The 26,778-nt window shown below is 45.5% G+C and overlaps 1 protein-coding gene across 2 annotated transcripts in view; it reads right to left on the reverse strand.

The window, feature by feature from the left end:
• Nucleotides 1-1,102: 1,102 nt before the first annotated feature.
• Nucleotides 1,103-26,778, reverse strand: part of Ift88 (intraflagellar transport 88) — a 109,932-nt gene continuing 84,256 nt past the window's right edge. Inside the window, exons 24-26 of one of the 2 annotated variants that reach the window (XM_052733105.1) lie at nucleotides 21,520-21,586; nucleotides 4,538-4,648; nucleotides 1,103-4,306 (exon numbers count right to left, since the gene is read on the reverse strand). In XM_052733105.1, coding sequence (XP_052589065.1) covers nucleotides 4,185-4,306; nucleotides 4,538-4,648; nucleotides 21,520-21,586 — 300 coding nt within the window. In that variant the 3' untranslated portion in view covers nucleotides 1,103-4,184. The remainder of the gene's footprint in view (nucleotides 4,307-4,537; nucleotides 4,649-21,519; nucleotides 21,587-26,778) is intronic. The other variant, XM_052733104.1, reaches the window with a different exon arrangement.

Here is a 26,778-nt window from a genome sequence, read left to right on the forward strand (position 1 = left end):
CTACGCCCAAATTCCCAAATATACCAAGCTGACTTTGGAGATGTGTAAAGGTTAAAACCTTCCTTTTTAAGAAAAGAAAAGGGGAGGTGCTGTGGGATGGTCTGTATGTCAAATGTGTTGCTGATTGGTCAATGAATAAATCATTGATTGGCAGTGGCCAGGCAGGAAGTATAGGCGGGACTAACAGAGAGGAAAATTGAGAGAACAGGAAGCTGGGTGAGGGAGACACTGCCAGCCGCCATCAGGACAAGGAAGATGTAAAGTACCGGTAAGCCACAAGCCACGTGGCAAGGTATAGATTAATAGAAATGGATTAATTTAAGCTGTAAGAACAGTTAGCAAGAAGCCTGCCACGGCCATACAGTTTGTAACCAATATAAGTCTCTGTGTTTACTTGATCGGGTTTGAGCGGCTTGGGACTGGCGGGTGAGAGAGATTTGCCCTGACTGTGGGCCAGGCAGAAAAACTCTAGCAACACCTCTGCCTCCCGAGTGCTGGGATTAAAGGCGTGCGTCACCACCGCCCGGCCGGGGTGCAAACTATAGTTAATCTCACTTTACCCTCAGGTAATGTTGCATGTTTGGCATGCTGTACTGACTATGTCTCTACTAGTGTAGTTGTGTGGACTTAGTCTGATATTTTCCCTTTCATCCCTTGCTTCACTCAGCTGTCCCAAGTCCAGCAAAGCACCAAGACAGCAAGGACCAACCTTGAGGTACCCACAGAGGCTAGAAGAGAGAGCATCATGTCTCCTGGAACTGGTGTCACAGGTGGGTTGTAGTGGCCTAATATGGGTGCTGGGAACTGAACCTTGATCCTCAGCAAGAATGGTGGACACTGTTAAGTGCTGGGAGAGAGTTATTATTTGGCACTGTAACTTCCAAAGTCAATGTGTGATTGGCTACTTCCATGCTGACCTTGGATTCTGAGTAAGGTGCATATACAAAAGTATTCTCTTCTCAGATGCTGCCTCAGGGAGCTCCTCCTTTTATTCACGGGTGAATCAAGCACCTGGATCTTGCATTGTTTTTGCTGCTCAATCCTGCACCATCAGCCTGCACAATAAGACCTGGTCCTGAGTGCCCATTTCAATTTTTGTCTCCTTCACCCTCCACCCCCACCCCGGCTTTGTCTGATCTCAGGCTATCAAATTGTGTGGCCGTATCCAAGGTCTCCTCCTCAGGAATGGCTGACCACATCCCAATGTCTGATTCCAGCACCCATGTATGTTCTGTTCTGCACTTCTCAGACTTATCTGTCTTCAGATCATGGTATTCAATGACAGTTCACTCTTTAATCCCTATTTCTCTTGTCTAGCCCAGCTTCCTAGCTCATCTTTATCATCACATTCTTACAATCCCTTGGTGTGCTTTTCTTCTGCAGTACTTGTCTGCACTAATCCAACTCTTAAAATTGCCGGGTGGTGGCACATGCCTTTAATCCTAGCACTGGGAAGGCAGAGGCAGGCAAATCTCTATGTGTTTGAGGTCAGCCTGGTCTACAGAGCGAGTTCCAGGATAGCCAAAGCAACTTTAGGGGAGTTTTGGCTCAGTTTGAGAGAGTACAATCCATGACAGGAAAGGCATGGTGGCGGGAGGTTCTGTGATGGCAGGCGTGTGGCAGGCAGCTGCTTGCTCAGAGCTCAGTGGACCAGGAGATAAAGCAGCGTAATCATCAGTGACTCACTTCCTCCCACAAGGTGACACCTCCCTAAACATCACCAGCTGGGGACCGGATGTTCAGACACATGAGCCAGTGCCAAACACATTGACAATAACACTGACTAACACAGCAGTCAATACAAATATCCTATTAAGTTTTCTGCCTCCATTCCCTTTTCCAAGGTCACTGATGTAGATCTGTTCTCACCAGATCTCTCATTTTCTTCCATAGACACGTATGAGAGCAGCTGCCACCGCCAGACCAACACTGACTCGCTTGCATTCAAGCTTATACACGCTGGATCTTCCGTGATGCATGCTATGAGCCTTCTTGACCCCAGACATTAACTAGCCACCATCTCTTCTCTGCTTTGACAGCAGCAAAGTGCTCGGGCTTGTCTTTGTTCTCTGGTTCTAAAAGTCTCACTTCCTGTTTGCTCAATGTACTCCAGCTGAGAACTCTTCCCACTAGTTCATTGCAATGACTTTGACAAGGTCAGAAGATGATATAATAATAATGCATAATATATAATTATTGCCAAAGTCAAATATTGTTATGAGGTTTTCTGTGTAAAAGGTTGACTTCTCCTTTATTCCTTTGGTTGGATTGAGCTTTTCCTACCTTTCTGTTTCAACATATCTATACACTCATATATATATATATATTTTTTTTTTAATTTTTTGAGAACTTCATACATCTATATCACCTTCCTTCTTCCCCTCCCTCATCCCATGTCCCCCTCTCAAATTCATGATCTCTTTATTATTGCTGTATGTATATACTTAATATATTAAGCATGTAAATACACACATGTATACATAACCTACTGAGTCCATTTAATTTTGTTTATATGTACATGTCCAGCCAGGGCTCACTTGTGGGACTGGATAACCTATGCAGGAAGAGTTTATCCCTGGAGGAGACTGATTCTCCCTCTCAGAGGCCATTGTAGCTTCTCATCTAGAGGTGGGACCCTGTGGAATCGACCCTGTTCACAATGGCATGTCAGCCAGTGATGTCCTTGTGCTACTCTTGTTCAGGTGGCTATGTTTTTGAGATTGTTGAGAACTCACATGTGATCTTTCTCCATCTTGTATAGGAGATCCTCCCTCACAGCAGATGTTCTAGTCTTCTGGCTCTTACACTCATCCCCCCCTCCATGATTTTCCCTGAACCTTGGGTGCAGGGATTGCATTGGGAATATATTAGTCAGTGTTGGGCACCCCACAATATCTTCATATTTTAAAATGTTTCTGGGTGACATTTGCTTACAGTCTTAGCTACTCAAGAGCCTGAGGCAGGATCATTTGAGCCCACAAGTTCAGTACCAACCACTCTGGACAAGTAAGGTGGAGCAGCCAGTTCTTCAGACAGTCTAGCCCCTCATAGACATGTCTAAAGGAACACACAAGCCATCCTGCCCCAGACGCGTGCTCTAAGCAAGGAGTGGGCCAACCAGTCTTGAGACATTGCTTCACTGTGCACACGGCAGTGGGAACCATTAAAAAGAGCAAGGTTACAGTTTGTTGTTTTCTCTATTTCTGTTGTTATGCTGCCTTCAAAAGAGAACTGTCCTAATAGCGAGACAAGCTTTCCAAAGACTCCAGTCAAGCAGCTTGAATAAAGATCACACATGTATCTTAGTAATTTTAAAGCTCTCTACTGGAACTTTATATATAGTAATAAAGGTAAATTTTGTCACTATATACACAAGCTTTCTTGTGAGTGGGCAGATACTGTGTTGTTCTAAAACACCGACTTCTCACTGTGGGTTGGTGTTACTAGAAAGGCAAGGAAGTCATTGGCCTAAGGTAGTAGAGTAGCTTCATGGGTTTTATTCCATAAAAATGACAGCACAGATCCATCTTCAGAGAACAGAATACACTCTTTTTTTTTTTTTTTTTTGGTTTTTTCGAGACAGGGTTTCTCTGTGTAGCTTTGCGCCTTTCCTGGAACTCGCTTTGGAGACCAGGCTGGCCTCGAACTCACAGAGATCCGCCTGGCTCTGCCTCCCGAGTGCTGGGATTAAAGGCGTGCGCCACCACCGCCCGGCCAGAATACACTCTTTAAAGTTTCAACAGTGTACAAAGTTAAAGTTTGGATGTCTGATCTCAGGGTTAACAAGAGTATTATCTTATAAGGCAATTTCTTCCCTTCAGTCAATGACTTACGGGGACAGGGAGAGCACAGTGGGAAAGTGCTTGCCACACAAGCCCGAGGACCTGAGTTCAGACCCCAGAGCCCCTTTACAGAAAGCTGGGTGTGGTGGCAAGTGCTTATAACCGCAGCACCAGGGAAGAGGGAGTGGAGACAGGCAGGATCCCTGGAGGTTGCTGGCCACTGCCCACACGGCATGTTCAGGCCAGATAGGGACCCTGTCACAAAAATGGTGGATGGACGGATGGTGCCTGGGGAACAGCATCCAAGGCTGTCTTCTGTCTTACACACATGTACACACACACACACACACACACACACACACACACACACACACACACACACACACAGTATTAAAGTTTGTATTATTCTGGAAGCAAGTCATCTCCTAACTCTTCATCAGCAAAATCATCCTCGTCGATTCTCTTTTTGGCTGCAGTTTTTGGTCTTTCTATTTGAGGGCCCAGTGGATCCACATAGGAGGCATCTAGGTTTCAAAAGAGATTGTGCCATTAAAACAATAGAAAAAATAAGAAACATGAAAACAATCTAGACTCAGTCCAAACCCAATGACTCTGAGTGAACAGAAAGGCTCTTCCAAGTCTGTGACCAGTCTGCACATGCCAAATTCTCAGCAGTTCCCCAGGACACACTCGCCACCTCGGGCTCTTCTGTAGCCCAGCTGTGCTGGAGGAGCTGGGCGGGGACCAGCACTTGCCTATTTCTTTGTTACCGCTACTTTCATAAGGTTCATCTGTCCCAGGCAAAGCTCTGAGCTTGGCACTCAGTCGTTCACTTTTACTACTGGCACTATTGTTCTGGCCACTGTCTGAAAACAAAAATAAAAATGCATTTGTTTAATAAGCTGAGGAATCATGACATCACATTGCACATCTCAAATCATATGTGTTTGCCAAGAAATACGTAGTCTGTTTCATCAGAAGCCGACTTCTGGGGAATGGAATTCATGTTTGAAAGAAACCTCTTGTTGGAAATCCGAACACATAAAATACTACTTGAGCATCTGCGACCTGCAAATGTGTGCTTACTTACAGGTTTCCGTTTTATTTTTACATGTATTTATTGTGTATGTGTCTGTGTGCACTTGCCAGGCAGACATGTGGAGGTCAGAAGACAACTTGTGGGAGCAGGTTCTCTCCTACTGGACTTTGGGGATTGTTGAACTCAGGTCATCAGGCTTGGTGACAAGTGCTTTTCTGTAGTGGGTGGTTGTTTATACCCTTCCCTGAGGCCCGGCCCCAGTGAAGCAGCAGGTAGCTGCTAGGTACCTGCCCCTTGGGTGTGGCCGCCAGGAACCCTTAAGACCTGGGATGCACTTAGGTGTTCTCTCCACCTCATGGAGTTTGGATGCTGAGACGGACCAGGGCAGAACTCACTAGAGAACAGCTTGGCCCTTGCCTCACCCTTCCAGGATCCTGCTACAGTCCCTTATTTCTGTCTTGTGAGTTAACCCCCAAGTGAATCCCTTTGCTCACTAAGCTGATTCGTGGACTGATAGTGATTTAATTGCATTCCCTTTCCCTCCCTGCGCCACCTTGCTGCCCCTAGGTTTCAGTTTTAGAGAAGCCATAAGAAGCTGACTGGTTGCCCTGAAGATTACTCCTGGGAAGAAAGTATCTGAAGGAAGGACAAACAGACGGTGCAAAGCAGCCTCATCTCCAGGCTGGCGAGGTGCCTTGAAGGGCAGCACTAGGCTGTTGTTCACTTTGTTTCTGAGACAGGATCTCATGTATCCTGGGCTCAGGCTGCCCTTGAACTCACTCAGTAGCTGAGAGGTTTACCTTCAGTTTCTTATCTTCCTGTCCTCACCTCCCAGGTGCTGGGACTGTGTGTGCATGCCACCACACTGGCTTGTTAGCATCTGGAAACTACTGCAGGCTGCCATCTGAAGCCAGGGTGGGCAAGAAGACCTGTGCCATACAAGCACAGTCTTCAAACATCTGAAGAGGGGTGATTTCCTCTGGGTAGTGAGAAAGATTTTAGCTCACCACCAGGCAAAACTTATAAAGAATTGTGGCTGCCAAAAGACAGCACCTATTTGGTGAAAACACTATGTCAGTCAAGATTTTCAGAGACATCAGGCAGTGGTGGTGCATACCTTTAATCCCAGGACTCCAGAGGCAGAGACAGGCAGATCTCTAAATTTGAGGCCGGCCTGGTCTATAGAGTGATACACAGAGCTACACAGAGAAACACTGTCTGCGGGCTGTGGGCAGATTTTCCGAGAGTCTTAATACTAACAGTGGGAGGAAATATCTGTATTTTTTTCTTTTTACCCCCCCTTCCCTTCCTCCCTCCTTTCTTTCTTCTTTCTTTCTTTTCTTTCTTTCTTTCTTTCTTTCTTTCTTTCTTTCTTTCTTTCTTTCTTTCTTTCTTTCTTTCTTTCTTTCTTTCTTTCTTTCTTTCTTTCTTTCTTCTCTCTCTCTCTCTCTTTCTTTCTTTCTTTCTTTCTTTTTCTTTCTTTCTTTCTTTCTTTCTTTCTTCCTTTCTTCCTTTCTTCCTTTCTTTTCCTTCCTTCCTTCCTTCCTTCCTTCCTTCCTTCCTTCCTTCCTTCCTTCCTTCCTTCCTTCCTTCCTTTCTTTCTTCCTTTTCCCCCAAGACAGAATTTCTCTGTGTAGCCCTGGAATGCTCTATAGACCAGGCTGGCTTCAAACTCGGATCGCCTGCCTCTGCCTCGAGTGCTGGGATTAAAGGCGTGCGCTCCAACATATTCGCCTTGCTCTAGGCAGTTTTGTTTTGTTTTTGTTTTGAGACAGGGACTCATAGCATGACCCTGACTGGCCTAAACTCATTTTTCATCAAGGCTGTCCTTGAACTCACAGAGGTCTTCCTGCCTCTGGGAGAGAGTATTGGGATCAAAGGTAATTCCTAATCATAGAAGATTCAAATCCTGTGAAGAAAAGAAACCTTGAAGGAAATGAAACCTCAGCTGGGTGTAGTGGTACATGCCTAAAGTTCCAGCTAGGAGTTGAAGATCATACTCAGCTACATAATGAGTTCAAGGTCAGCTTGGACACATGAAACCTTGTCTCAAAAACAAAAAATTACTAACCAAGCAATCAAACCCTTGACATCCTTTGATAAACTTAATTTGTCCATTTGAAAATGTGGCTGGTGTGGTGGTGCCCCCGTCACTGCCAGCACTCCACAGGCAAAGGCAGGTAGATCTGCGTGAGGTCCAGGCTAGACAGAGTTACCCAGTGAGACACTGTCTCAAACAAACAAACACATAAATAAATAAACGTCACTGCCAGCACTCCATAGTCAGAGGCAGGTTGATCTGCGTGAGGTCCATGAGTTACACAGTGAGACACTGTCTCAAATAAATAAATAAATAACAAAAAGGAAAAATGACATAAGTCTCACTGTATTGCTTGGAGTAGTCTCACACTTCTTCTTCTTTTTTTTTTTTTTTGGTTTCTCGAAACAGGGTTTCTCTGTGTAGTTTTGGAGCCTGTCCTGGATCTCACTCTGTAGATCAGGCTGGCCTCGAATTCAGAGATCCGCCTGCCTCTGCCTCCTGAGTGCTGGGATTAAAGGCGTGCGCCACCACCGCCCGGCTGGTCTCACACTTCTGTGGGGTCAAATTAACCCCCTGCTTCAGCCTCCTGAGTAGCTTGGGCTAGGGCAGATCACCATGCTTGGCTCATTCTACAGTCAGAGGGTATGCTATGAATACCATGGGGTGCAAATAGATTACTAAGCATGAATAAGTCTGGGTGGCTTTTGTGCTTAAATAATGAAAGCGGAGGAGATGGCGGCTCAGTTGGTAAAGTTGTTGGCATTCAGGCATCTGTTCTGGCCTGCCCTTAGGGTCCTGACAGGATACACCCTCAGCTGCAGCCACCAAGAGCAGCCCCTGTGTGCATCTGTTCCCTTATAAAAGGCGGACCCTGCCTGGCTCTGTCTCTTTCTCTTCTCTTCACTCTCATCCCCAGGGACTGGTCTCTGCCCCCTCCTCTCCACTCCCTCAATAAACCTCGAACGTGGGCCTGTTGTACGGTGTGACTCCTTCCTGCCGTTTTTAAAACACAACAAAAGTGCTTGCCATGTAGTCATGAGTGCTGACTCCATTCCCTAGAATCCACATTTAAAAAGCCATGGTGTGGTCTCACATGTCTTTAGTCTCAGCAGTGGGGAGACAGAGGCAGGCGGATCTCTGAGTTTGAGGCCAGCCTGGTCTACAGAGTGAGTTCTAGGACAGCCAGGGCTATACAGAGAGACCCTGTCTCTAAAATTAAAAAAAAAAATGAAGAAAAAAGAAAGAAAAGAAAAGAAAAGCCAATAGTTAGTAGGCCCAGGCCTGTGATCCCAGCAGTGGGGAGGCAGGGGCAGAAGGATCTCTGGGGCTCAAGGGCAGCCAGCCTCGCCTAGTTGGCAGACTCCAGGCCGATGAAAGATCATGTCTCAAAAACCAAGATGGATAGCTTCTGAAGACAATGCCTAAACTGGAGCTCTGGTCTCTGCATATGTGTACACACAGAGGTGTACATACATGCATGCACACAAATAATAAAATTAAATCACTTGCAATTATATACTCATTTCACTATATCAAAAACCAGTAACTAGTATTTCTGAGGGAAATTATAAGTTCAGGAAGCAGCCCTTCCTTTCTGTGGCCATGGCTGGAGAGGCAGAACCTCTGGACGGAAGATAGATGCAACACTCTCACCTTACCCCTAACACCAGATCCTCCACCAACCTGTCGTCTGACTACCTGGCTTGTGCATGGGACCAACAGGCAGAGAACCTCTGACATCTGTCCCATTGTTCACCCCGTCAGTCCTGCACCTTGCTTCCATGGCCTCCACGGTCCTGCGTGTCCACTTTTGCAGTTGACCTAAACTTGCGTTTTGTTTCTGCAGAGGAAGAGTTTCGGGAAGCTTCTCCAACAGGGTTCTTTATCTACCCTGCCTCTCCCCACAGACTCTTTGCATCTCTACAGCCTTCTGCCTCTGTCTCTAGGAAAGCCTCTCTGAACTCTGTTGTAACCTCCTTAACTCTTTTGTGGTCATCCTGTAACCTACATATACATACATGTAGACATGATTACTGTGTGACATGCAACTGTGACCTGAGAGTTAATGTTAGTGCGTCCATCTATGTTTCTTTCATAGTGTACCCATGAGAGTAACTCCGAAATCCAGGCTTCCTGCATGCCACCCCCGGATTCATGCAGCATATAGTAATAGCTGTCTGGCTGAGAGAAGGGTACAGCATGGCACGTGGACCTTCTTTATATGCACATCCCCAGCTTCTGCAGTTCCAGCTCAATAGTCTGCTGGACTCTACAAAACGTGGCTGTCTCGGTAACAGTAGCTGAGCATTTGGACAAACTAAACATGCTGCAAAATGTGGCTGTCTCAGTGACAGGAGCTGAACATATGGACAAACTAAACATGCACACTCTTTCTCCGAACTCAACCCAGCTCCAACTCTGGAACAGCACTGGCTTCCTGGCCCTTACGGGCAAGGCTACTGTCTTGGGAATGCTCACAGAAGCTCACAGCAGTTCTTGGTACGGACTCCATCCTGTCCTGGTGACCAATTGTAACATTTTAATGTTATTGTTTTTACATATGCACTCTTTTTTCCCCGTGACAAGGTGATCCTTAAAACCATTTCTTAGATTATTTAATATTAGGCACATGAGTGTTTTGCCTGTGTGTATGTATGTGCACTTCATGAATGCCTGATGTCTGTGAAGTGCTGTGGGATGTCCTGTATGCTGTGAATATATGTTGCTATGATTGATTGATAAATAAAATGCTGATTGGCCAGTAGCCAGGCAGGAGGGATAGTGTAGGCAGGACAAGCAGAGAGGAGAAGGCTGGGTGAAAGAAGGCTGAGTGAGGAGACGCTGCTAGCGCCCCAATGAGGAACAGGATGTAAGCCACGAGCCACGTGGTAAGGTACAGATTTATAGAAATGGGTTAATTTAAGATATAAGAACAGAGAGCAAGAAGCCTGCCATGGCCATACAAATCGGGTAAGAGAGATTTGTCCTGACTGTGGGCCAGGCAGGACCAGGAAAACTCTAGCAACAGTGAAGGTCAGTAGAAGGCATCTGATCTCCTGAAACCGGAGTTACAGATGGTTGTGAACCACCATGTGGGAGCTGGGAATTGAACCTGGATCCTCTGCAAGAACAAGTGTTTTTAACTCCTGAGGAATCTCTCTAGTACCCATGACAAAGTGATCTTTTCAATATAAGGTCTACTCACTAAACCAAGTAAGGTTAAGAGGCCTAACTATATAGACTTCCACCACATGTTTTCTTCAAATAAAAAATGAATTCAATTCCCAACAAGTCAGTCTTTGCTTATTTAGAAAGAGTATGCTTCCTAATAAGGCAGGCAATCATAGAGAATAGCTTGGGCTGTGCATATAACCATCTCTGAACAATGTACCTAGCAACCTGTTAGCAACCTAGGACCCTAACCTTCACAGAGCTGTATATAGACTCACGCTAAACAAGAATAATAAATTACTCTCCTGAGCAGCCCTTTGATACTCCTTGGTTTCAAGTGAACATATCCTAGAGTACCATCTGGGAACTACAGGCAATGGGCCAATCCGCCCTAGACTGGTTTTGGGGACATGTGCAAGTAGGCAAACTGTGTCCTCAAAGTGAACTTTTAAAGAAAATTCTCTACTTCCATCTTATGCCTGTGTATAATTTGGGCATACGTAATTTGGGCATACCTATGATTAAAATCAGATGCATTGTGGGAAGGGACATGCACAGTGAGCAAGGGCTGATGTAAATCCACACCTTCCAGGCAGAAGAGAGAACCACCTAAATTGCACCCATACGAACCAAACTCCCTCTACAGTTAAACTCTGGAAAAGGAAGCCCCAAAGCAATCATTGGAGCCAGCCCTGAGTACCCTCAGTTGGGTGGCCTGTTCTTAGTCTGGACAGTGTTCATCTCCAGTTCTAGTTCTTGGCTTTGATAAGGTTCCTTGCTATTCTGCAATCTACACGGGCTTTAATTTCATTCTTAAGTAAGAGGCCAAGAACCTAGAACACCTGGCCCAGTCCCTGCCCACTGACAACACAGAATGAAAATTATTTATAGTGGTTGATAAACTCAAAGCAGGAAAAAAAAATTGGTAAAGAGAACATGCAATGTATGTGATTCATTTTTGTTAATTTTCTAAATGGTTAGAATAAGATAAAGGTTGTTTTGCTGTTGCTTTTGAGATAGGGTTTCTCTGTGTCACCCTGGCTGTCCTGGAACCCACTCTGTACACCAGGCTGGACTTGAACTCATAGAGATCTTCCTGCCTCTGCCTCCTAAATGCTGGGGTTAAAGGCGTATGTTTCCCGACAAGGTTGCGGTTTTAAAATCAGATTCAAATGCAATGATTTGCCCAAACTGAGTACATATTACCTTTATATGAGTAATGAAAACAAGAACAACTCCTGGACATCCTTCTTCAGTACCAGTGATGGTTTGGAATTTTGTGAGTATTAACGACTCTGATGCACTTTCATCAAGAGGAAAGGATACAGCACTTTCACTGGGCACCTGATAGCCTGAAGGTGGCTTTTATCTTAAATATTTCCATGAAATCACATCCATAAAACACTTTAAACAACCAATAACATTCCTTGCATTTTTCTCATTTTATTGATTTCTGGGCACTTTCTAGTGAACATTAATACTGTACTCTGGCTGCACCCCTGGAAATTGTGATATTAAGGCATCCAAGTCTTAGGGCTCCGAAAGGCAAAATCCTCTCTCTTAAATAGAGCTAGGAAGCCTGCTAGCAGATTCTGTCCAGGGTAGGTAGCAGGGGCCTGCAGGAACTGTCACAGGCCAAAGCAGAGAAGAATTATATTTGGGGCTATATCTAGTTCACACTTCATTTATCCTTAGTGTTTTCTACCACAAATAATGTGATAAATGTGTGTGTGTGTGTGTGTGTGTGTGTGTGTGTGTGTGTGTGTGTGTGTGTAACTCTGTCTGCATCTGGGTCTCTGTCTTTGTGTGTGTGCTTTGTGTGCACGCATGTGCGTGTAGATATGCGTGGGGACATGTGCACATTTGCACGGAGGCCAGAGGATGACCTCAGATGTCATTCTTTATCATGTGCCTTGGACCTTGTTTTTTTTTTTTTTTTAAGAAACAATCTCTTACTGGCCTGGTAGTCACTGATTAGCACAGGCTAGCCCACTGGCACAGCTTCAGGGAGGGAGCCTTCTGTCTCCACCTCCCCAGTACTGAGATCACAAGCAGGTGCCACTACACACAGCTCTTTATGTGGGTTCTGGGGATCAGATCTGAGACCTCTTGTGCTTGCATGGTAGGTACTTTACAGACTGAGCTATTATCTCTCCAGCCCTGATTATCTTTTAAGAAATAAGACCCCCAAATTTAGTTGAATAGGAATTCTACTTCTATTTTTATAGTGGCAGTATTTTGCCCATGGTGGTGAGAAAGATAAAAAAAACAGGAAAAAGAAACCATTTGTTATTGACTTGAAGACAGATTGGTGGAAAGGGGTGGAAATCACAATTCTCCCCCGCCCCCCCATACAGGGTTTCTCTGTGTAACAGCTCTCTCTGGCTGCCCTGGAACTCACTTTGCAGACCAGGCTGTCCTTGATCTCACGGAGATCCACCTGCCTCTGCCTCTCAAGTGCTAGGATTAAAGGCATACACCACCACTGCCTGGCCCTGATTATCTTTTAAAAATAAGTTCCATTAAGGACATGGACATTTGATTTATTATTTTATGCATATGGATGTTTTGCCTGCACGTATATCTATGCACCACCTGTATGCCTGGTACCTACAGAGAGACCAGAAGAGAGCACTGGATCCCTTGGAACTGGAGTTATAAATGGTTGTGAGCTGCCACGAAAGTGCTGGGAATTGAACCCGGGTCCTCTGCAAGAGCAGCCAGTGCTCTTTACTGAGCCACTTCTCCAGCCCTGAGGGGCACAGGCCTTTTAAGGTCTTGGTGAACATTCCCAACCATCCCCAGCAGGGTGGAACACTTTAGACAGCAGGTCTTCAGTTCATAAAGACTTCACGTCTTGATGGGCACAGTGTCATAGACCTACAACCCCAGTGCTGGTGAGGCAGAGGCTGGAGGATTGCTGGAAGTTTAGACCAAATTTGGGCCACATAGCAAGTTCTATGATAGGCAGGGCATGGTACACAGGGAGACATTGTCTCAAGAAAGCAAACAAAAATAAACCCACTCAGCAGAAACAAAGCCAAGGAAACCAAACCCCTGCCCATCTCACTGCAGCTGGATGCCCTTTTTAAGACAGTGCTGATTTTCTGAGTTAGCTGGCCTGTCCTCCGTGTCCAGTGAGGCTGCATGTGTCACTCCCATGCACATGAGGACAGTGTTTCTTCTCTCCCTGCAACCCACTGACTCCTTGGATCACTAGGCGTTGTCACTGCCTGAAACTGCTCTCTCCAGGGCTCTACTGGCCCTTCAGTTATCAAGGACCAACCGATCCATCCATACCCAGTAATTCTTCAACCTTCCTTTCTCTGAAGCTAAGAAACCCTTCAAATGTCACCTATCAGCTTCCTGATTTTGAAAGAAAGTACCTCCTAAAACAAAGCTTTTCAAAATAACAAAAAAGCCCACCATTTATCAGAATATGTCATCAGCACAGTGGCTATGATCCTTCCAAATGTGTTATTCAAGGATTTGCCTTTGTGAGCTATAACTCTGGTTTCCTAATTCATTAAGCATTTTAAAAGTTATTTTTGGTCTTTCTTCCACCCCCCAAGATGATACTGATATAAAAGTAACTGAGAAGACACAGTCTCACAGTGTGAGGAACTATTGGTATCTAGAAATGCTGAGAAAAACGGACACTCATCTTTACACATCTTTACATAGCTGTCTAGCTATGGTTCCCACCATCTCTCCGCTGTGATCTAAACACACTGTACACAATCAGCTGACACAGGGAGACTTTGGAGAAGCTGACCCTGCCAGCCATAGTCACTTGATTCCTCATGAGAGGAGAGGGAGCCTATGCAGGGATTCAATAAAGACACAAGCAAAGAAACACTGATTTAATATTTTGTCTTTTTGTTTGTTTGTTTTCGAGACAGGGTTTCTCTGTGTAGCTTTGGAGCCTGTCCTGGAACTCACTTTGTAGACCAGGCTGGCTTCGAACTCACAGAGATCCGCCTGCCTCTCCTCCCAAGTGCTGGGATTAAAGGCATGTGACACCACTGCCTGGGGATTTAATATATTTTTAAATCATATTTTGAATTTTAAATGCTTAAATAGCTGACATGTAAAGTGAATCGGGAGGGAAAGGCAGAAAGACAGTGGCATTTACTGAGTACCTACTATGTTAGGAACTGGATATGACTTATTTGTTGGTAGAGAGGTGCACTGGGGCATGGTGGGACACACCAGAAACCCCAGCACTTGGGAGGCTGAGGCAGGAGGACTGAACACTGAAGGACAGCTTGGATTACATAGCAAGGTCTTTTCTTTCTCTTCTCCCTCCCTTCCTTCCTCCCTCCCTCCCTCCTTTCTTCCTTTCTGTCTCTGTCTCTGTCTCTTTCTTGAGACAGCGTTTCTCTGTGTAGTCCTGGAACTTGCTCTGTAGACTAGGATGGCCTTGAATCCCCCTGCCTCTGCCTCCTGAGTACTGGGACTAAAGGCGTGCACCACCACACCTGGCTCAAGAAGACCTATTTCAAAACAGAAAGAAAAATGAAGCGAGGAAGATCAGAAGGAAAACAAGGGAATAACAGATAAAATAAGTTTGTGTGTTGCTGGGCAGTGGTGGCATATGCCTTTAATCCTAGCATTTGGGAGACAGAGGCAGAGGGATCTCTGTGAGTTTGAGGCCAGCCTGGTCTGTAGACCAAGTTCCAAGATAGCCAAGGCTACACAGAGAAACCTTGTCTTGAAAAACCAAAATAAGTTTGTGTGTATGCATATGCATACAATAGATATACATAAAATTCACATGTGAGGCTGGGAAGATGGCTCAGCAGGTGGATGCTTGCCACTAAGCCTAACAACCCGAGTTTGATCCCTGGGACCTATGTGGTGGAAGGTGAGAACTGACCTCCACAAGCACAGCATGTCCATTCATGTATGCCACCCACAAATAAATAAATGTGATAATAAAAATGAAAATGAAATACACATAAATAAATGTGTGTGTATATATTTATATCTGTAAATTAAAAATACTATTGTGTATGTGGGCACACACACCACAGCATGTGTGTGGAGGTCACAGACAACTGTGGAGTCGGTTCTCTCCTACCTTTACCTGGGTCCTGGTGATTGAAGTCAGGTCACCTGATGTTCATGGCAAGTGCCTTTACTCTCTGAGTTACCTTACCAGCTGTGACAGTTAACTGTTAACTCAACACCTGGGAGGCAAGTCTCTGGGTACCCCTGTGAGAAGCTGTCTAGATTAAGGTTAGCTTCTGAGAATGTGTTAAGGGACCGAGTTCGAGTTCCAGAATCCACGGAAAGTATAAGAGAGAACCAACTCTACCAAGTTGTCCTGTGGCCGCCACACACATTTTACAACACAGGTGTGCCCTTCTGTCATACGTAAGCACACACAGTAAAGAAACAACAGAAAAGAATATGGATGCAGTACTAGGGCGGACAGCAGCATCTCCAGTTCTGCTGAGTGAGGTCTGGGCACCACTGGCCCTTACCCAGGGTATGCCCTTACCCAGGGTATGCCCTTACCCAGGGGATACCCATGCCCAGGGGATACCCACTACCCAGGGGATGCCCATGCCCAGTGGATGTCCACTACCCAGTGGATGCCCTTACTCAGTGGATGCCCACTACCCAGTGGGTGCCCTTACTCAGTGGATGCCTTTACCCAGGGGATGCCCACATCAGACATTATTTTAAAAGCTCTCCCTGTGTGAACTCACTTCTTCCTCTTGGCAGCTCCATGCAGGGGTCCTAGTCTCCTCTCATGTTACTGACAGGGAGCTATGACAAAGAGCTTGATTTGACAAAGGGGTTCATAGACACCGAGTGAGTTCAGGGGACTAACCATAGTGATCTTAAACTCAGCACAAGCTAAGGGCCGGAGGAAAGGCATATGTTCTCCTGAAAACCAGAAGTGGGCCACAAAACCACACAGCTGTTAAGGAGCTGAGGCATAACTAACATCTTAGGAGAAGGGCATGAACACAGAATCTCACAGCCCAGGAAGTATATTTGCTCAGATCACTGTAAACTGGCACTTAGACCACAAGGACAGTACTACCTGTCACGACCATCATGGCCAGCTTAGCCTTAGCCTGCGCAGGGTCTGGCACACTACAGACCTGAGTCTTTTCGTACGTACAGCAAGCTAAGGAAAGGTTACACATTTTCAGTGGTTACAAAAGGCAAAGAAGAATATATTGGAACATTTAAATATCATGGTCTTCAAATCCTTATGTCTGATAATTTAGTCTGATGCCCATTCATTTATATAAGGTGTGTAGATGCTTTCATAATTCAATGGCAGAATGGAATCATATCACTGACATGTGGTCTGTAATCCTAGATTATCCATGCATGGTCTGGTTTGGTTTACAGATTACTAAACCAAATGGAACACCCCACAGAGCAGCTTAACAGTGGGAACTAACATGTGCAGAGTTCTGGATTCTAACACTGAGGAGTTTTGGCACGGCATGTCCCTCCATCCTCCAATGCTTATCCCTAAGAAGGCATACGTGCTGCAGAGTGGTCAGAAACTAGGGTGTCCAGCAAAACCATCACCTTGATCTCTGGAGTGAAGGGCTGCTCTAGGTGCAATTGTCATGTCAGACATGACAGTCCCCAGCCTGGCCTTCAGGGCTTGCTTCTCCACAAGAGTGGGCCACTCCCTCCCTCCAGGTGACTCAGGTATGGTACCTCCACTCCAGGACACAGTCTGGGAGTCTCTCCTGGAGGCATAGGAGTGTGGCCTTTTCACTCTCTGCTTGCAATACCACAAAACCCCAGAAAAACTATGGAAAGGGGTTTTCTAAACAAAAACAAAAACAACAAAAAACTGCCTGCTTTGGGACTATAATCTCCAAATCAAATTTGGACTTTTACAAAACTAAAATGTCCTTCAGAAAGTTGACTGAAAAGTGAATTTCTGTTCACTGAGCCATAGTGCTTTTCATTATAAAATCAGTTGGAGCATAAAACAGATATATTTTCACTGGAGGAGTTCACAACCAGAACATGGTCAAAATCACATGAGAAACACAGCAAGCCACTAAAATTCCACAGAGCAAATGAAAAAGAGCAATTTAAAACAAAACCGTAATAACAAAGCACTCAGACGAATCCACGAAGCCATGGTGGGGCAGTGAATGCTTTACCAGGAAGCATCCTTGAGACTAGAGGACAGGCACACAGGAGAAGGACAGGCAGACATGTGCAGATGGTTCCCTGGCTCTTCAATGGAGCCAGCACACCAGGTGAGAACAGGAATGCTGGGACTACTCTGAAACTGTGAGTATGTGCTTCTGATTTTGATGATGCTGACATTCTTGATGTAGTGTTTTTGCATGTCTACCAATCGATGCTAAACCTCGCCCCCAACCTCTGCTTAAAATGCATTTTTACCTCAAGCAGTTACAAATATTTAAGCTCACTTAACTTTAGTTAATTCTGTAAAAATAAAGTTCTGAAAACTCTGGGCATGCCTGTGGCCTCATACATGGGAGCTGAAGCAGGAGTACGGCTGGGAGTTTCAAGGGAAACCTGGGCCACCACAGCAAGTGTGTCTCCTTGTGAGACACCTACAGCAATTGGTATATACTGGAGGATAAATGTGTCCCAGGCAGTGTGGAGGCCAGCTCCACGGTTGTGCACATAATTCCTACACCATGGGAAGGAGCACCTCAGGGTGACACCTTGTAGTGACAGGGACAGGGTGAGACCTGAGGCAGATGAGCACACTGGCACGCCCTGGGGACTGACTGTGGTAACAGCAGGAATGACCTTTCCTGTAACTGTGTCACACTCAGTTTGGGCATTAACTCAGAGTGAAGCCGTGGTTCTTCCAGCACGGGCTGGGGTGCCACAGCGGGGCAGCAGGGCCGGGAGCTCCTCAGACTCGGTAGTGAAACCCTGCGAGTAGCTTCAGCAGTCTGACAAGCCTTCTCGATGACTCTGAGTCTGCAGCTACTGTGGGGAAGGAGGGACCATCTAGTGTGATCCATAAGCACAAACCAGAGCTCTCAGAGGTGAACCCTGCAGACAGCTACGCTGTACAACTGGTAACCCTGACACATCCAAGTTCCTTGTACTCTTCTCCTAGACAAGACTTCAAAGCCAGCTGAGGCCCTGCATCTTTGTTTGCTTTGTTTTGACACAGGGTCTCACTACACAGCCCTGACTATCCCAGAACTCACTCTGTAGCCCAGGCTGGCCTCAAACTAACAGAGACCTGCCTGCCTCTGCCTCCCAAGTGCTGGGACTAAAGGCGTGCACCAGGCCTGGCTCCTGCATTTGTTTTTAACATATTGTACTTGCTTAAGGCAGGCTTTGTGCAGATCCCTATTGAAAGCCTTTCTTTCCCATCTGATCCATGGATGTATGGAAGCTGAGTTCTGCCATGCTGCAAAGACCGCCAGGAATCCCAGGTTCGCCATGGAGGTGTGGAGAAGGGGCTCTTTTGTCCGGGGGTAGGGGCAGGACCTCCCAAGTCAAGACAGAAGGCGGCAGCCACAGCCTGGTTATTCTGACTGCAGGGTGGGTGCTGACAGAGGTGCTCACATCCAACAGCAGGATGAAGGGAGGACGTCGGGAATGACGTGTGTGAGGTGTCAGAAAAGAAGGGACAAAAAGGCCAGTGCTAGGAGAAGCCGCAGCCCCCGGGGAAGGTCCTGGGGAGCCCTTTAAACTGGTGCCAAGCAAACCAAGTGACATGAGGCCCTGCTTGGAAAGTGCCACCAGGGCCAAGTTTCTCCTTGGAACAGCTTTTTGTGAGCATAAAGCTCACTTGTGTGTTAGCAGTATTTGTTTTGGCCTGAAGTGGACTGGATGGGAAAAAGCAAACCTGATTAAAACTGGCAGTGGAGCAGTGGGAGGCAGGGCTGGGGCAGCCTCCCCTGACACACAGAGTGCCTTCTCTCACTCAGCCCTGGCTGTGCAGGAGGAGTTCAGGGCAGTTTGGAAGAGCTGCTGGGGGCTGGGCAGTCTTCCCGTAGACTTGTAGACTTTCCCAACTACCTCTCAGCTCTCCCTTTGGCTGCAGCATCCTTCACAGACCTGGGGGCTCTAAGGCAGGCTTTCAGAGTGGAAACCCAGGAGGCTCAGGCTTCCAGAGGGATTTCACAGGCTTCCAAATGAACAAGCAGCTCTGAACACTGAGTGTAGGCTGGTTAGCATTAGGAACAGGCTAGTCTTTATTCTGAAAACTCAAGGTTTTCAGAGGTGCTGTCCCCAGGGCTACTAGAATGTCTTCTTTTTCTTTCTTTCTTTCTTTCTTTCTTTCTTTCTTTCTTTCTTTCTTTCTTTCTTTCTTTCTTTCTTTCTTTCTTTCTTTCTTTCTTTCTTTCTTTTCCTTCCTTCCTTCCTTCCTTCCTTCCTTCCTTCCTTCCTTCCTTCCTTCCTTCCTTCCTTCCTTCCTTCCTTCCTCTCTTTCGTTTAGTTTTTTGAGACAGGGTCTCCTTCTGTAGCCCGGGCAGACCTGGAACCCACTATTTAGCACAAGCTAGCTTCAAATGTGTGGTGGCAATCCTCCTGTGTCAGCCTCCCAGGTGTGGGGCTTACAGGGGGAACCATCTCACCCAGTTTGGTCCTAGAATTTTAATGCACGATGACTACTCTCCTAAAGGTTAGCTATGAAAGGGATACTCGATTTTAAAAGAGCCTAGGTCACAGATCTTCCCAATGCTATAATCAAGCACTATCAGTTTCGTCTGGGGAACCTTCTAAGCTTCTTTTGTTGGGGGGAAGGCGGGGATGATAGGGTCTTGGTTTGTAGCCCACACTGGCCTGGAACTCCAGCTCCTCTTCCCAGGGCTGAGGTCACAGGTGGGCACCATCTGGCCTGGCTCAGGAATTTCTTTTAATGGGTGCATAGTACTTGCCACCCAATACTTGGCTAATACCATCTTTTGATAGAGATCCTCAGTCTCTCACCTCCAGTTAAAAAATCCACAAGCTGTGAAGGCCAGCTCTCCAGGTGGCCATATGTGAACTTTCTGGATATAAAACATGGTTAGAGGCCTTATTCTCTTTAGAGGGGCTATTCATATGTGACACTGGATGAAGAACACCATGCTTGACTGTGAAGTGTTACACACAGCTTTCAGGAGACGTGATTAATACTCCACACTAACTTCTGGGTTCACAACCTGCTCAGCTCAGAACTTCTGGACAGGGGCATATAGACTTTATAGTTGCCTCCAGCTAATGAAGGAGTGGTGGCCTAGATCTTTCAGACTCAAGACTCAGTTCAGTCTCCCTGAAGGTCAAGTGGATTCTATGAAGTAGGAGGTGGGGAGGTGTCCGGGAGATGGGGACAATAAGAAGACAGTGGTGTCCATCAGGCCCGTGGGATGCTGACAGGAAGGACCACTGCTTTGACACAGCACACATCTTTGATACTCCTGAGACTTAGGCTCAACACTGCTCCTCTGTACTTCTCAAACTGTGTCATGGCTCCTGTGGCCTAAGGAGAAACAGGCCAGGAGGTAGAGGTCTAGCTAAGAACACATGCCACCAATAACAACAACTGCCTAAACATAGCAAAATAGAGCTCCGGATTCATGGTAGAATCTGTCTCAGCTGCAGTTTTCAATCCACAGGAAAGTCAGAAACCCATGTGCTTCTCTCCCCAAGCAGCCCCGGCAGTGGCCCCGAAGCCTGTCTTTCTAACTAGATGTCAAGAGCCTCGCCTGCAGGGACCACATCCTGTTCACCTCCTCTTCTCACCGCTGTGCTCCTGGATTAGAACACTACAGGGCAACACTGTTGGTTCGTTAGCCAGAGCAAGGTCGTGTGTAGGACAGTGCTGAGTGGGGAATGAAAGAATGTAGGAAAAGCCAAACCTCAATCTTAATTTAGCATTTTAAAAGTTAGCTTCTTTAAAATGACCACATTTCTACTGTCACTACCACTACCTGACAGAAGCTGAGACAAAAGAATAGAAAATGTACTATAATGTTTTATCAACAAATGATGCCACAAGGAGCCAAGATGAAGGAATTGAAAACATGTCAAGAACTTCAAAAGCATGTCAAGTATTTATGGCTGACTCACAAGCAGAAGTACGCTGTCAAGATCAAGATGGTGACCCCTATCTCCTTGTCAGACTGGTGCTGCCACCGAGGTCAGACTAAAGACCTGGGCTGTCAGCATCCCCAAGACCACACTACTACTCATGCTGAGTTCTTTAAATGGGAATTCTGAAATTTTAACAGCAAACCTCATTCATGGGCAATAGCATATGCCCATCTATGCTCTTCCCTGACCAGTGGGCAGAAACAGGCATGCAATTTGAGAACTAAAATATGGTAACATTTACAAACACTCACATACCTAGCAGAACCACTTGCCAAGTCAGAATAAGGGAGGTATCACTGTGTACATAAATCAACAGACGAAGAACATAAAACATAGAGAGGACCTTTCTGGATGACTTCAGTGTTTCTAGAAACCCATCGAAGCCAGCGTTCTAGAGCACAGGAGACACTCACCACTGCCAGAACTCCCCTCTCGTTTGCTGCGAGAGCCTCCGCCGCTGTCTCTGCCCGATTTTATGCGCTAAAGCAATGGGAAGACAAGTAGAGAAGAATTAGTGACATTCTTTCGGAACCACACACAGTGAAAGAGTGAGTATAAAACTAGCATTAGCACATGACCCTCAGGACTAATTCATCACCACCCAAGAGCCGAGTCTACAGGAAAAAGAATCTTTTGTTTTGCTTTTTCAAGACAGGGTTTTATTGTGTAGCCTTGGCTGTCCTGGAACTCGATCTGTAGATCAGGCTGGCCTCGAACTCACCTGGATCTGCCTGCCTTTGCTGAGACTAAACACATGTACCATCACACCTGGCTGGACAGAATCCATTTGAAAGTAAAGTCTGACCTCCCAGGATCTACAGAGTAAACCAATGGCATTTTTACTCAACAACAACCTTTGCACAGCAAAGCAATTAAAAAATTAAACAGCATTTTCTTGATGAGAAGATTTAGGACTCAAACATAGTAACAGTTTGAGAAAAAAGTGGAAGAGGAGAAAAACATGTATCAAAGGCCATTTACTACCCTATTCCTAAACTGTAACAGTTGACCCAGTTCATTGGAGAGTTAAAAAAAAAAAAGCATCCTGGCTGCTGTGGGATGTTCTGTATGGCAAATGTGTTGCTGATTAGTCAATAAATAAAACACTGATTGGCCATTGGCTAGGCACAAAGTATAGGCGGGACAAGGAGGAGAATAAAGCTGGGAACTGGAAGGCTGAGTCGGAGAGACACTGCCAGCCGCCACGATGAGAAACAGCATGAGAAGATTCCAGTAAGCCACGAGCCACGTGGCAAGGTATAGACTTATAGAAATGGTTAATTTAAGCTGTAAGAACAGTTAGCAAGAAGCCTGCCACGGCCATACAGATTGTAACCAATATAAGTCTCTTGTGTTTACTTGGTTGGGTCTGAGAGGCTGTGGGACTGGCAGGTGAGAGAGATTTGTCCTGACTGTGGGCCAGGCAGGAAAACTCAAGCTACACCTGGCTTTTGACATTAAACTTCTAAATAAAAGCATTATTAAAATCTCACATATAGTTATGGTTTGTCCAACAGTTACTTGTTTGAATCCTCAGAAGCATTTAAATAGGCATCCTTGGGCTGTGATAGTGCCATGTGAGCAAGTGAGTGTATATGTGTATGTTTGTGGTACGCATGTGCACATGTATTGAGAGGTCTGAGGTTGATGGTGAATGTCTTTTTAGCTCTTTATCTTAATTTTTGAGACAGGCTCTCCAAACCTGGAAGTCAGGGATTTGGCTACACTGGCTAGCTGGCAAGTTCCAGGGATCCTCTTGTCTCTGTTCTTCTGTGCTGAGATTACAGATGTGTGCCATGCTCAGCCTTTTATATGGGTACTGGGTATCAAACTCAGGTCCTCCAGTTTGCTTGGAAAGCTGTGATAGTCTTTAAATTTCCTTCCATAATATATGGTTGTTTTGTGTTTTGTCTAAGTGTCAAGCTTTTTATTTAGAGCTGGTTTTTTTTTTGTTTTGTTTTGTTTTGTTTTGTTTTTTTGAGACAGGGTTTCTCTGGGTAATTTTGGTGCCTGTCCTTGAACTTGCTCTGTAGACCAGGCTGGCCTCTGACTCATAGAGGTATGCCTGCCTCTGCCTCCTGAGTGCTGGGATTAAAGGTGTGCATCACTACCACCCAGTTAGAGCTGTTTTTTAATTAAGTATTTTATTTAATATTCATACATGCATAAAATGTATTAGTGCCCAACCCAACAATTCATCAAAAAATGTAATAATTGTAAATGTTGGAGTTCCTGGTTTCATAAAAATAAACATAGGAAGGTCAGGTAGGTCCTGAAACAATAATAATAACTGACTTCAGCATTCCATTTTTCTCTTAGATGGGTCATCCATGCTAAAAAATTCAATAAACTGCAGAGTTCAATTACACTATAGATTAAATAGACTTAACATATCTACAGAATATTCCATCCAATGGATATGGGATACACATTCTTCTCAGCAGCCCATGGAATAGTCTCTAAAATAGGTTACATGCTAGGCTACAAAGCAAATCTTAACAGCAACAAACAAAATAATGCCTTACACCTTATCAGCTAGCAGTTGAATAAAACTAGAAGTCAACAGCAGGAAGAAACAGAAAATACAGAGTTGGAGACTGAACAATACACTTTGAGTGACCAGCAGGTTGTTAAAGAAATCAGGAGAAATTTAAAAATTCCTAGGATCAGATGAGATCACTCTTCATCAGAACCTTTGGAATATAGCTGAGGCAGTTGTAGGAGGAAAGTTGATGGCTATGAGCATGCACATTAAACATTAAAGGCCAGTGGGATAGCTCAGGGGGTGAAAGTACTTGCCCAGCAAGTCTCGTGACCTGAACTTGATCCCCAGAACCCACTCTAAAGGTGGAAGAAGAGAACCAAGTCTACAGAGTTGTCCCCTGACTTCCACATGTGCACTGTTGCAGGCATGCCCCACCCCAATCACGCACACACTCGCAATAATACTGTTTTTAGTTTAAGAAAGCTGAAATAAATAACCTAATGATGCACCTCAAGGTCTTAGAAAAACAAAACTAGGATGAATTCCAAAATAGTAGATGGCAACAAATAATACAATCCATTAGTGAAATGGAGGCTAAGAGGACAACACATTCTATTCAACCAAGGGTTGGTTCTTTGAAAAACACAAAGATTGAAAATCCCTAGCCAATTTAACCAAACTGAGGAGAAAAAAGATTCATATTAATAATATTAGAGATGAAAAAGTGAGATTACTACAGAGTCCAGTGAAATCCAGAGGTTACTACAGAATACTCTGAAAACTTACATTTCAAAAGACTGGAAAATTTAGAAGAAATAGATAAATTCCTAGACACATACAAATGACCAGAATTGAATCAAGAAGATAAAAATAACTTAAACAGATCTATAACTAGCAATGACGTTGAAAGTGTAATAAAGAGTCTAACAATGCCCAGGACCGGCTGGATTCACTGTCAAACTCCACCATTCATTGGAAGAGCTAACACCACTGTTCCTCAAATTGTTCTATAAAACAGAAGGAGAAAGAACACTATTCCAAATTCATCCTATAAATCTGGCATACCTAATACCAAAACTGGGTAAGGACAGGACAAAAAAATTGAGAACACTCTGAAACAATTTCACTGATAAACAAAGGCATAAAAATTATCAGTAAGATATTTGCCCAAGAACACATTAAAAAGGCCCATACATCCTAACCACAATGACTCCAGTACAAGGCTGTAGAACAGTTTCACAGATGCAGATTAACAAAGGGAATACAGCGCACAGGCAGACCTAAGTACAGAAATCATGATGACCTCCATGCACGCAGAAAAGGCCATCAACAATGTTCAACATCTCCACGATAAAAGCCTTGAAGACCCTATGAACAGAGCTAAAGATTCCAAGTAGTCAAAGCCATCCTACACAGAAAGAGCAGCGCTGCAAGTGTCCTAACACCCAGCTTCAGAGCCACCCATCAAATGTGAAGACGGCTCCTGCATCCTGCCCAGGTGGCCCTAGGTGGGAACAGGACACTTAGGAAGGTAAGCTGAGCTTCCACAGCCACCAACTTAGTTTATCCACCATGCTGCCCCGCCCTCAGCTACAACCTTCTACCCCGTTTGATCCCTGGTTCCCTAACAACCATTTAAACCTCTGCGTTCTGTCCATCCAGACCCCTGGCCCACCTTGGTCAGCCCTGTCTGACTCATTTCTCTGGCTCACTCACCAAGAGAAACATAAGCCTTGGCTGCTTCTGTGACTCGCCTCTTTCCCAGGACACTGGGAAATGGCTAAGCATGCCAATGGACACCACAGGGCACCAACGGTATACTCAGCATCTCAACCCATGCCCATAAAACTCCATTCTCTCTCCTCTTCACCTGTGGCTAGTAAGGTCCTGCCTGCTGTATGGACTAGAGGTGAGAGCACCCCATTAGTCCTCTAAGTCTTCCTCCAGCTCTTCTACTCAGAGATGCCCTGTGTGTCCCTGGTGGCTTCCCTCTTGTCTCTGCTGGCTCAAGGTTTTCGCAAACATCCTGTGTGTGTAGAACGGTATTTATCCTTACTTCCAGCTCAACATCCATGTGCACTCAAATCCAACAAATAACGGCCATGCGGCTCAGTGGGAAAAAGCATTTGCTGTGCAAGCCTGATCACTGAGTTCTACCCCTGAACACACAGTGGAAACAATGAGCCAACTCTTGACAGTTGTCTTCTGACCTTCACTCTGTGACACACGCAAGTTCTGTATCTCTTCATAGCTCTCTCTCTCTTTCTCTCTTCTCACATACATATTAAATTTACAAAATTAAAAAAAAATCAACAAGTCCCACCGGGAGGGAATTTAACGGGCCAACCACTGTTAACAGCCATGACAAAGATTTTGTACAGACGTCACCAAGATGACACTGGGGTTCAAAGAATAGGAACCGTGAAGCAGTAATCAGCCGTTCACTTCCGACACCACGTACACGGGAGAAGTCTGACCAACAGTACCTCAGGCGATGGCATGCTTCCTCAGCAGATGCAGAGGAAAACCCCTAGGGACAGAGCCATGCCAACAGCAATCCCAGCAGGCCATGGGTCTGACTCTTGCATGCTCTCCAGGGATTCCAGAACTCGCTGGAAGTTGGTCTTGCCCTGTCAGTGTGGAGTGAGAGGTAAAGAAGCCTAGGCAGAGGCAAGAAGAAATAGAAGGAACTCAGGAGGGCCAGCTACAGAGCTACCTAACAGCTCCTGCTAGGCGAGGCATGGGAAGAAAGTCCCAGGCACAGGGCATAACACAAATGGGGTAGCCAGCAGGGTGAGTGGACAGAGCTGAGGCACCCATGATGAGAAAATAAAGGCCAAGGGCGTAGTGTATTAAGATAATGATGGAATGGATCTAGAATTTGTAATCAGACGCTGAGATTGGAGAAGGCTTCTGGGCGAGCATTAACTATGAAAATCATAGAGGTACAAACATACAATTCATGCATGAAGGGTAAATGCAAACGGGAGGCTGCAGCTAAGTTTTGTGGCTCCACAGTGCCAGCCTGGCCATGGGGTCCTGTGTAGCTCCCCGGGTTCCATTCTTAGACTGATATATCTGATCCATCCAAGGACCAGGTCCATTTCAGGGATACAGCAGCGGCTTGTTAACAGCATCAGGCTGATGTTCTCGCCACATGGGAGATGCAGGTTTTGTTACTAAAACT

Source organism: Peromyscus californicus, unplaced genomic scaffold, assembly GCF_007827085.1.
Source record: "Peromyscus californicus insignis strain IS unplaced genomic scaffold, ASM782708v3 Scaffold_12__1_contigs__length_115047231, whole genome shotgun sequence".
NCBI lineage: Eukaryota > Metazoa > Chordata > Mammalia > Rodentia > Cricetidae > Peromyscus > Peromyscus californicus.